The sequence below is a fragment of the Vidua chalybeata genome, chromosome 5, assembly GCF_026979565.1.
Source record: "Vidua chalybeata isolate OUT-0048 chromosome 5, bVidCha1 merged haplotype, whole genome shotgun sequence".
Lineage (NCBI taxonomy): Eukaryota > Metazoa > Chordata > Aves > Passeriformes > Viduidae > Vidua > Vidua chalybeata.
The window spans coordinates 29,728,460-29,740,826 of NC_071534.1; the positions used below are offsets into that span (position 1 = coordinate 29,728,460).

The following is a 12,367-nucleotide window of genomic DNA, read 5'->3' on the forward strand; positions in this document are numbered from 1 at the left end:
CTACTAATGAAATCAAGTAAAATTTTCTGCAGGTGTTTAGAAAGTAAGAATGCTATGCTAAAATAGGCCTCAATAAAGCTCAACACTTTTTAAGCTTTGTGTTATTGGATGTCTTGAAATTTCAATTTACTGAATTATACCTAAAACACAGCAGTAAATATTTCTGCAAAATGACACTGGAAGGTGCATGCAGCCAATATGCACCAAGAACAAGAAGAACTGCGAACTGCAGAGCTTAAGCAAGGGTAATTATATAAATTATTATTGTAATAGCTTTATTATATGTATTTTTTTAGAGCATAGCTCCATCATCTTATTTTCCAGTGAAGAATAATCCAGAAATTCTAATCCTCTGCTGCTTGTTTTTCAACAAACTCAGGTACAGTAATTTTTTACCTTTCCAAGAATGGGAACGAAAAAGGTAGCACAAAAAGAATTTTTCATTGACAGTTCTGGAGTTCATAGACAGATCTGCAACTACAGAGAAGGCAATACCTTCCTTTAAACCTACATTTAAATAGCATTTACTCGCACTACTCTGCAAGAAGCCAAATTCCCAATTTGTGATCCACACAGTGTATCTGAGAGAGCCTGAAGGTCAGGGTCAGTGCTGCAGGTAGTCCTCCTGAGTATAAAAACTGGTGTCTCTTGGACAGATTTCAGGCTCAGCCTTGGTACACAGTGGTATGTGAAAAGATTAGATGTCTGAATACATACATACATCAACATCCTCATCCTGTGGGAGCAGCAGAAGGTCCCCAGGAGAATGTATGACAAACTCACAATAGAAGTCAGCTTTTACACATGGAAAACTGAGGTATAGACAAAGTCTTTATTTCTGGTTAAAACCACGTGGACAGGTAAGAAATCTCATTCCTGAATCTTCACCTAGTGACTTTACAAAATCTGTAAAGTCTGCATAGCAGGAAGGCAACTTTCATCTTTGCGTGTTTGTGTGCTACTTCTGGTATTTGGTGCTCAGAGAATGGCAGTGACCTGCTAATCCTGAGAGGGATTCCACTAGACTGAGCACCAGAAGTTCCAGGCTCTGTCATCTCTACTGATTAAAGCTCCTCAAAGTTGTACCTAAAAGTTTTCAAACCTCACAAGTCTACAGTGCATAATTTCCTGGGGTTCTACAATTGTCCAGATCATCCTATAGGTTATTCCTGGCTTTAATTTTACTTTTGCATCTTCACATAGTTAGATATCCTTTACAATCCAAAAAGTTTGAAACTCCACATTTCTACAGAATGTTGTTTTCTTGGAGGAATGCATGAAAAGTACCCAAACAGGCTATTTTTATTTTTGGACACTCAAGAAGGAAAAAGAGGAGTTTGGGGAAAGAAACACCCATGCTGATTTTAATCAAATTTTGTTGACTAGGTAAAGGATATTTAAAGCATCTTGTCAGGGGACGAATTAGATTGCCAAATTTCAGCTAAATGAGCATTTTAATGACTTGGTTAAAACCTGCATTTATGAAGGAAACCCTGACAGACTAAGAATAAAAGGCTCTAATTCAACACACTCAGACAGTCCCCATTTCATTTGATAAGCAGCCTGTTAACACACAGCCAGCCAACAAGGGCAAGTGTTTCAGGGAAGAAAAGCCAGGACAAAAGAAAAATAATCCACTTCTCAAATATTTCATCTTCATTAGGCTTGCTTTGTTCTTTGTTAATGTCATACTGATTAGCTTGCGATAAATCCAAAGGACTTTTGCACAATTTCAAAGACTTTCAGTGGCATTCAAAGGACTTTTGCCATCTTATTAACTTGCCAAAGACTGGCTACAACCCTACCTCGATAAACGCCATTCAGCCCCTCCTCAGCATCAGCACAGAGCTCCTGATAATAATCATGTGAGGAAAGTTTAAAAATCTTAAAAGACCTTTTCTTTTAGGATTGTATTTTCCTCATGAGCTGTGTCTTAGCAGATCAGACAAGTTTCCAGGGAGCACTGAGAAAGCTGAACCTTTTTGTCTGCTCCAGGTCCCCCTGCTAGTCAAAAACAGGAATGAGAAGTAGCCCCAATACCTTCCTGTCCTGATTTTTCACCCTCATCACCAGAAGAAAGATCATCTTGATGGCATTTTCAGCTGCTGTGTAAGTAATGCAGGCCAGCATTTTGCCATGCCTAAATCAGCACAGATTTAAAGATCTCACACAAGCAGCATAAGCTGGAGCAGCTCCACGTTATGAGTGGTAACTGGGAAATTCCATTTCTTCTACAGGAATCAAGGGCAGAGAACCTGAAACCAGTGCTCAACCCCACTCAGACATATCCCATTCTGCAGAGGAAGTCAAAAGAAAGAAAAATATCTAAGAGATGCTTTAGGGTAACTTGGATGCTGAGACATAACCTTAGTCTGAGCTCCAGCAGCTCCATGTCAACGTGTGTTATATAAAGAAAGCATCCTCATCTCTTTAAGAGTGATGTTCTAAATATTAATACCCCATTATGCCTTTCAGTGGTCCTCACAGGAGTAACTAGGGATGATTGAAGTAGACATGACTGACATTTCTACTGTTAAAAAAACCAAAACCACAGGCACACAAAAACCCAAAAAAAGAAAAAAAAAGAGGCACAAATATAATTGAATAAAATCTTTTCAAGTGATCTTAAAAAAATAAAAATAAAGCACTTAGGAACAGACCACATGTCTACATTTGCTGTTTTGGAAGACATCAAAATGCAAGATGTATTTTTAATAACATAATTAGGCGTTGTAATGACTAAATGACAATAAATGCTGCATTAATATCTTTGTATTTCCTCACTCCTAAAGCTTGTATATGTACAAACATGGCCCCAGTGCAGCCAGCTTCAGGCAGGACCGAAAAAGCTGAACTCTCTTACAAGTCACAATTGCAAATGAGTTAGCTGGAGGGAAAAACCTTTCCTCTGAGATCCCGATTTATGAAAGTATTTGCACACTGACAGATTCCACCAAAGTCAAGACAACTCAAGTCAAGAAATTTAGCCACATTCTCAAGATTCTTAAAAACCTTTCAGAAATCTAGTTCTGGGTTTAGCTAAATGGACATCTAGATCTGCCACTTTTAAAAGCTATATCCAAGTCTGCAGAACAGGTCAGGCTGGCTCTGTAAATCAGTAATCCATCCTCCTCCTCTGGATCTCTTCATGCATAGCTGTAAATTATCCTTCACTCCTTACAGAGCTTTAAAACAAACCCATACTCCTATGAGACAGTGAAAAACTGAAATAAGGCTTCCAGTGCTGAGTTCACCTTGGCAAATCCTTTTTCTTAATGAGAACCTTTAATCACAGAGCCAAACAGACAGAAAATAATCAGAATGCTGTGCTAAAATTTAATGAAGAGACACTGGGAAAAAAACTGCCGCAAAGGAATATTTTGAAGCAATCTCCAGGTGAGGAGGTCCCAAAGTACCAAGGAATAAAATCTGTGAGATGTGCGAAGGCCTTGGTAGATGCTGCCATCTCCTGGCATCTTTTCTGGCTTACAAACTGTTCCCTGAGCAAAAGGTAGCTCACATCTCAGTTAAACAAGGCCATTTTTATTTTATTTGTTACTTGCCTCACTATTCTGAAGGCAGAAGGAACCACAGAGCATTTAACACTGTGTTCTCCCTCTCTGCATGACCAGGGCACAAACAAGTCCTTCTGCAAAGGTTTGTTTCCATGTCACTGGCGAACTGTGGTTCCATTGTTGCTTTCTAAATAAAAAACATCTCTATCAGTAATCCAACTTCCAACAAGTGGATAACAAAAGGCCTAAATCATGGACTTGAAATAATCAATCTCAGATCCCTCAATAAAACATCCTATGCAGGACTCCATTTTCCAGCAGTTTAAGGAAGTGGAAGAAAAGTCCATAAAACTACAGAGACAGTTTCTTCAGGGCTCCAGGAGTTTAATCCTGGTTTGTAGCCCCAAGTTTAAGAACTTATTTCTTTTATCTCAGCTAATGCTGAGTATACTATTACCCATACAATTATGTAATCTTTCTTAAAATCTCATTAAATGTTTTGTTTTCTATTCTTGTAGGATTCTTGTAACAATATTTACTATTCAGAAGGCAGGAGATTATTATTTTCTCTCAATATTAACTTGAGGATGTACCCAGCTATCTCCACCATGATCCAAATCAAGTGATTATTACAACAGGCTTAAATTTACTATGAAGGGTATGACCCTATCCATCTGCATAAATGCATGCCACAATATGTAACATGCTATAATATGGCAGGCTAATATTTTTAATCACAGAATCATAGAATGATTGGGTTGGAAGAGACCTTAAAGATCCTCTAGTTCCAAGCCCCTGCCATGGACTATAAAAGCAAAATTTAACAGCAATTCTCAATTTAAAATGAATGATGCACATAAGCTTCTCTGAAAAGAAAGGGGCAGTTTGGGCCAATTTTGACCAAAAAGTAGAGTGAGGTAATATGGGAAGAAATTTATTCAAGAAAAAGAAATATGAGTAACTTCTACTGACCATTGACCCAAGAGTTCTCAACAAGTGGTTTACACCACAATGTGGTGAAAATCAGCTGACAGTACTGCAAAGCTTCAGCAATCCCTGTTAACCCACCCAAAACACTCTGCTCTAGTGCCCTAGCTCAGTGACCCTGCTCCAGCACAGACTACTCCCTATTCCCCATGCCCTGGAGTTCATGCCAACATCACCTCAGGGACAGCACCTTGTGCCTGCACAATCCAATACCTGCGGAAAAAGGACATTTCTGAAGCCTGTGTCACCCCTGCAGTGCTCCACCACTGAACTACAGCCTTGCAAGTTGCACTGGACTTCCTGTTCAATTAATATTCATCTGTCATTTCATCTCATGTGTGTGTAACTCTGTGCTGCTCAGCCCAACTGGATTCAATCATTCCCACCTTCAAAAGAGCATTTAGTGCTAAAATAATTCTAAAGCTGGAAGGGTGTTTCAGGCAGGATTTTAAGAACAGAGTTTACAAGAAAACTCTGATCAGAATTGATCCATTTTACAGCTTAAACCCTGCCCTTTCACTCTTATAGAGAGAGGAAGGAGAACTCTATAAGAAAGCCAAAGAAGTTTTCCACAGCAGTAATTGTTTATGGCCACAGCTCTGGAGAAGCATAGAATGTGAACAGTCAGGCTGCCATTTTACCTGCCTTATCTTAATTCACTGAGCTTAGTAGAGCTAATTTGGTGTTAAAGACCTCACTGGATTTACTGCCATATTTTGGTCAAGGTATCTCATAACTAATCTCTTCAGCTATGTAAAACAGAATTAACACAGATTTTTTTCTTACAAATTCTGCCCAGTGGTTATGTACATGCTCACGAGGTTTCACAAGCAATGTTCTGTGGCTTATTTATTGTATAGTGGAATATCTGAGACCAGCATGTGATTTGACAGATGCAGACATATTTTATAATTATTTTAGCCACACCTGATAAGTTGAATATGAAATAACAGACTTATCTGCATTTCTTGTGTGTGGGCACACCTATCAGTTTAACAGCCTCATAAAACAAGTGTTTATAGTTTCAGTATGAATTGCCCAGTTTAGAAATCACAGAACCAGAGCTGCTATACATGTGGAGAACAGTATTAAAAGTGCATGTTTTGGTTCAGCACAATTGATAAGGTGATATTCAGTTCAAAGAGACTTTTATCTTGGCAATTTAAAATATTGAAAAGGTTATGTGTGGTCATGAGAAAGGCACAGCTGTGTGGTCGCAACCTGCAGCATCTGCAAAGCTATTCAAGCAAACAGCAACTCATTCCCACACACACAGATAGATTTAGGTGCCTTCAACATGGGCTACATGCACTGAAAAGACTTCTGGGAAAATCTTTGTTACTTTGACACATCCAATTTTCACCTAACCTTTAAGCCTCTCTTTATAAATGTAAAGCTTCAAAATAACTTGGGTCATTTTCCTGTAACTAGAGCTATAAAAAGAATCTTCAGCAGAACTTCTTCTAAAAGACTGCTGACTCTGTGAAGATGAGAATAAAACTCTGTTCTGAGAATGAAACTCAGCAGCCTGGATCTTAGCTGGTGGTTTAGCACCTAAATCCCCTGCTGAAGATCTAGCTCAGCTCTTTTGGGTGAAAACAAGCCCTTATGACACTAACAGTAGAATTCCTATTGTCTCCAAAGATGACAATTTTGCTTTCCAATTTTTCAGCCAACTATTTGGTTCCACTTTTTTGGGAATGTCTAAGCCTGTGGCTTAAGGTTTCCTAATGTCAGATATCATTACCAAGTACCCAGATTTCCAGTGTCCCAAAGCTTATCACCAAACATCAAACCCTCTCTTCAGTATATTCCTCCTGTGTCTTAAGTACTTGTGTGAGAGCACACAGAGACACTGAGTGACCCAGGGTGCACAGAGCAGCAGTGGAATGGCAATGCAGGTGTGTGGAATCACCAAGTGTCTCCCACTGTGACTCCTTCAGCAGCGGGTCTTTCAGGGTGGCTCACCTTCAGCCCAAAGTTTGGGAGAAGTCTCTAGGTTGCTTTAAGGTATTAGTAGGTCTTAAGAGAACTTCGAAGCACAGTAATTAAAATTAGGCTAAATAATATGAAGTGGAAAGAGGATTAAAGAAAATACTACTACTTGAGACTATGTCAGAAGTCAGAGATATCAGAAGTCTTCGAAAGGCAACGAAAGTTGGATGACTGACTGTACTTCTAAGGAATATGGAATTTAGGATTTACACATCCTGACTTCATCCTCTCAAGTTTGTAACAAATAGATTTACAAGTACTCACCTATATTTATTTTTTTTTACTGAACAATAATATTGCCTCACTTTTATTAATTTGCTTACTCTAGTATTGAAACACCTTTATCAGCTTTAAATTCCTTTGTTCTTTGAGACAAGCATCTTCAATTTTCTTAGCCCCCAGATCATCCCCCAGCCTTAACAAGCTGCAGGGGCATCCCTTCACAACAAGGCTCAGCAGTGATCCACCAATTCCAGTCTCAACTGACCATTTACATCTGGCACAGGATGACTCCAAGGAAAAGAGAAGGCACAGGCTGCTCACACAAGGTATGAGAGGAGAAAAGGGAGGCACCCAGGTGAAGGACACTTCTGCTCCTTGTCTGAGAGTTGACCCATGCAAGACTCCCCTGCAGAAGCCTCCATGGCACACATCAACACATCAAGCTGATTTAAAGGAGGATGAAGTAAGAAAAAAAGACAGTTATAAATAGTGATGTATTCTGATTTACAACAGCTCAAACTGTGACAGAAATTGCATCATTAGCCAACAACAGAATGCTTAAAAGAGTTGTGAATTTTCTTCTTGTGTTTGTACTTTTTATTCCACTCTAGATACCTTTATCAAGGAGGCTTAAACAAAATCAGGTCATGGCAATGTGTGACGCTGTTGATAATCCATACCATGGGTAATCTCCCTGTGCTGCCAGAGCACAGATAAGTGCTCAGAGGCTTTGCCCAATTGATTTAAAGTTAGGTCACGCACACGAGGTGTCTGCCTGCCTGTTCATAAATCTTGGACGTGTCTGGCTGGCTGGTGTGTTGTGCCTGACATATGAACTGTGCAAAATACAGTTCACAGGGTTTTATTACAGCAGTACCTTTAATATCTCCACCACAGGTATTTTACACCTCACAGACAGAGTCACCAATGCAGGTCTCCAGTCCCAGCAGATCACCTCTGTTCGACCCAAAAGCTCTTCCAGCTCTCACTCCACTGTTGCTAATTATATTCTCCATATTACAAGTCTGCCTGATGGGGATTTCCTTTCCAGAGGTAGAAAGGACGTAAGCTCAGGTCTGACATTGAGTGTAGTGTGGCATCTCTTCACCTGAAGATTTTTCACCTAAAATCCCCCAGACAGATCCCCTTGTGGAAGAAAGAAGCCCATCAGTATGCTCAATACTTTTCCTGACTCTCCATCAGCCCAGCTAGCAAAATCTTCCTACTAGGAGCATCCCTCACTGTAAGCAGAAAGGAAAATACTCCTAATTCACAGGTGGGAGTACTGGTTGCCTCTTGAAAATTAGCTATTATTATCTATTATTAGCAGTCCACTGTTTATGTTTTCATAGCAGCCTTGACATAATTAGAAATAAATGAAGGTCTGATAGCTCCTGTTTGTTCTTCCTCTGAATTCAGTGCAGGCTGTTACAGGAGCTGGAACACAAAAGCAGCACCCTGGGAATACTAAGGAATTGTCTGCATACAGAAGTTGCACTGCTGTAAATCTAACTCGAGCAAGTCCTTTTTCAGGGGTTCCCTAACATATCGTGATTTATAACTTTCTTCTTGCAGTAAATTTTTGCAGTCATACTTCAAAGCATGAGTTAAAATAAGCAATCCTAACTAAATAAGTGGGAAAAACCTACTTTTAACTCCATTGATAAAATTTGTACACAGTCCTGTGTTAATATGGATTAAATATGACTCAAAAAGTTCACAGCTTCTTGCAACCATTAAAATATCCAAGACTGTAACATTTCATACACTTGGTATTATCTGCTGTATTCCAGCTTGTCAAGAGCCATATTTTATTTTTAAGGAGTCTTGAAATATATTAAGCTGCTCTTTTGGGGAGTCATAATACTCTTTTGCCTTAATACGAAGTACCAGGTAGTAACCAGACAAGTTGCAAGATCTTTCTCCTCTGGGACCTTCCATTCCATCAGGAGACTTTTTTTTTATTCAAATTTTAGTCAAAAGGCAAGAGTGCAATAGCAGAACCCTGCAGCCTATATAATCACAATGAACTCACATGACACCAATACAAAGTCACAATACCACTCCAAAAATCAAGGGCAAACAGGAGCAGAGAGATAAATGAACCCAAGGGTTTTCAGTATAAACATGGTGGATATTTCACAGTGCTCTTTGCCTTGCAGTCCCTGGGTGCAGCAATAACATATGATCCAGCAGGGGCCCAGGGTGGGATCTTTGTGAATATCTACACTGCAGACCCACCTGCTACAGCAGTTCTGAACCAGCAGGACTTGGTTAGGCACCACACAAGCAATTGTTTAACTGGCATTCTTACCTCTGCAGCCAAGTAGTTTCCAGTTGCCAAATGCTTAAATCTAAACAAGCTATTCCACTGTCCTGCCCCTCCCCGGCAAGGGTCATGGTGAACAACCTGAAAGAAGAATTTAGATTTTAATCCTGCTCCTCAAGATCATACTTCAGGTCACTGACATTTCCTGCAGCTCACGCCTAATAAAAATATGCAAACAACATCAGTACAGCCTGCCAAAGAGAGGAATTCTGTGCTTACACGAAGCTCACCATAGATAACAACTACTTACATTTACTTTTTGCCAAGTGCCAGGAAATACTCCTATGACTTTCTGTGCTTTCACTAATCTATTCCCTGCAAACATGATGAGCCAAATTTTGCTTTTAAGTGACATGGTGTGAATCTGCAGCTCAAGAAAGTAAGGAGAGCTGTTCTACTACTAGGCACTACTTAAAAGCAAAATTCAAACCATCATACATTACTTTACCAATTATACCAGCTCTATTTTTGTCAATACTAAGGGCTTCTGAAAAATTTTCATTCAAGTGATATATTCTCATATCATCAGAAATACCACAGGTTATTTCTTTTATCCCTTGACTGAGCTGTAGGTCATTTGCTTTCTTGAAATGTAGCAGTGTGTGTCTCCTTCAAGGAGTAATCTCCAATAAGTTCAGACAATCCTCACCCAGACAAAAATCAACCATTTTTCTTAAGATTATTCTAAATGCACAAAATTTCTTCATCAGACAAGAACTTTTGGGTATAGGAGTTACATTATTGTAACAGCAAGGATTTGAGACCTACCAATTTCCAATGTTTCTTAGTTGAACAAAAATGTTTGCTAGTGCCCTTCTCAAAACCATCCCCATTCACAAGACCATCTTTATTCAGGTTAACGTTAAACAAACATTGATGTGCTGTGTGATGTTTGGGAGATTTCCTCTCAGCCATGGATTTCCATTTTTTATACTGTACATGAAGTTAAATGTAAACACTTAAAACTCAGGAGAGGTGCGTGTCCTTTGATTGGCTTTGATAAAATCACACCATTTACATCAAGTCTGAATTTGAAATTTGACTCTTCCTCATTTTAGTGCAGGCAAATATAGTAAGAAAGCCTCCTCTCTCCACACACACAGAGCAATAAAGCAGCTCGTCAGGGTTCATCCTACACAAACCGCTTCATGAAATAATAGTTACAGGGAGGTGTGTGATGATATCAGGAACCTCTGAATGACTCATGTTGTGCTGAAGTTTTTTTACTGAGCCCTGGCCTTCAGGTCCTAAAATATTTATAAAAAGAAGAAAAAAATACCTCTATTTCCCATAGTGCTTTAGAACTCGTCGCAGACGTGGCTGATTGACGTAACGTAGTGCGGAGGAAAATGTGTTGTTTCTTCTCATATTCATCACAGGTCAGGAACTTCTCTTGCTCTGCATGAAACAGCCTCACAACATCTCCCTAAAGAAATATGAAAAAGAAGCACTGTTAAGTGGTAGGCAAAGCCTCTAGACTAATTTTCTGTTTGTAACAGCTCCAGTGAAGCCAGCAGAGCTGATAGGAAGAAAATACTTCTGAGCTTCCTATTGCTGGAACAGGTACCAAGTGAAGAGCATTCAATCTTAGCACCAAGTCTGGAAATCAGATGGGATAATTCAGTCCTGCAGGAGACCCATGGCCTTTTGGGAAAGCACCACAATGAACAGTGGGGAAAAATTAACCTAAAGGTGATTTTTAATTCTAGTTAACTTTACTAAATTGATTTTTTCATTTCTGATCTCTCTATTTAAGGGAAGTGAAGAGATTTTTCTAACATTGTGTTATCTTATCACTTCTACTCTGCAATCAACACCAACGCCCAGTCTCTATTTTTTCTGCTGGAATAATTTTTGTTTCCTCCTGCCTCTCTCCAAGACTTGAAACACTATCCTTAAATGGGTCTACACAAATATATCAGTTTCCCTTTCAAATTCTTCCTCAAAAACTGCTGGTACCTTGACACCTATTGAAAAAATAGCCATTGACAATGATTTATTAAGGTACATGTGAGGAGAAATTAAGCTTATCTTTAAAATGAAAATGTAAGTTATCTCAGATTAATCTACAGGCATGGCACTGTGCAAAACCTCAGCATGTAAAGTTACATTGTCTTATTACAGTTATTGTCATCTATAAGCCTGTAATACCACTTTGAACATCTCCATAAAGTCCTTATTTCTTCTTTTATTCACCAGGTAATATTTCTCTACAGTCAAATACAGTAAGACTTTTTGAATTCAAAAAACAATTTAAAAATCATACTTACTCCTTTCAGTACATCATCTCGGTAACTACTGAATTTCATGAACAAAGTTATTTTCCAGCTTGTGTTACAGTTGACAGCATTTACCTTTAGAGGAAAAAAAAATCCAATAATAATATATGGGGATGGGGTTTTTTCTGAGACATTCCATTCTTCTGAAAGACTACACCACATCTAGGATGGCAGGGGACAGGGCTTAGCTACATATCTGTACAGTTCTTAAACCTGGTCCTGAAGCTCTCAGGTGTTAATGATCGTAATATCGGAGAAGACTGCGTGGGGAAATACTGCTGTTTGCTGACAGCCTACCAAGACCACCCCCAAAGGAATGCTGAATGAGGATTTACTCTCACATCAGTCAGAGTTTGAGATACCCAAGGAAACCTCACAGAGTTTTCAGTGCCAGAACATCACTGCAGTGAGAATATTTAATCTTGGGTTTTTGAGCTGGAACCAGTTTTTAAGGCTGGCTTTGAGCCTATGGTGCGCTCACGGTGGGTTCTGGTTACCAGTAAAGAACAACATGTCACAGAATGGCCTGAGTTTGAAGGGATGTAAAAATCATCCATTTCCAAGCCCCTGGCATGGGCTTGGGACACCTTCCACTATCCCAGCTTGCTCAGAGCCACATCCAGCCTCACCTTGGACACTGCCAGGGATCCAGGGGCAGCCACAGCTTCTCTGGGCAACCTCTGCTGTCAGGAGGATGGTGGAGGCACAACCAACAGCAAAGAAGGCTTCAAGTAACTGCAGCCCCTTATTATACTACAGTACAATCTCTAACACTCTTTTACATGCATTAAACCTGTGTGCACTCTGTTCCCTTTGGTGGTTGGTCAGTGCACCTGGGCATTCCATGGCTCATTACCTTCAGTATCATTCACCTGTCCTGCACAGCTGTACTCACTGGGGATGAGGCTCTGCCCCAGCCCCACTCCCAATTATCACAAACTCTGTGCCTACAACACTGAGCCAGGGCCTCAGCACCCTCACAGGGAGCAATTTCTTCCTAGTACCCAATCTAAACCTTCTCTCTGTCAGTATGAAGCCAT

At 39.7% G+C, this 12,367-nt stretch overlaps 1 protein-coding gene across 1 annotated transcript in view; it reads right to left on the reverse strand.

Moving 5' to 3' along the window:
• ITPR2 (inositol 1,4,5-trisphosphate receptor type 2) overlaps nucleotides 1-12,367 on the reverse strand; it is a 244,006-nt gene that overhangs the window by 189,018 nt on the left and 42,621 nt on the right. Inside the window, exons 7-9 of the mRNA XM_053942273.1 lie at nucleotides 11,319-11,402; nucleotides 10,328-10,474; nucleotides 9,034-9,129 (exon numbers count right to left, since the gene is read on the reverse strand). Coding sequence (XP_053798248.1) covers nucleotides 9,034-9,129; nucleotides 10,328-10,474; nucleotides 11,319-11,402 — 327 coding nt within the window. The remainder of the gene's footprint in view (nucleotides 1-9,033; nucleotides 9,130-10,327; nucleotides 10,475-11,318; nucleotides 11,403-12,367) is intronic.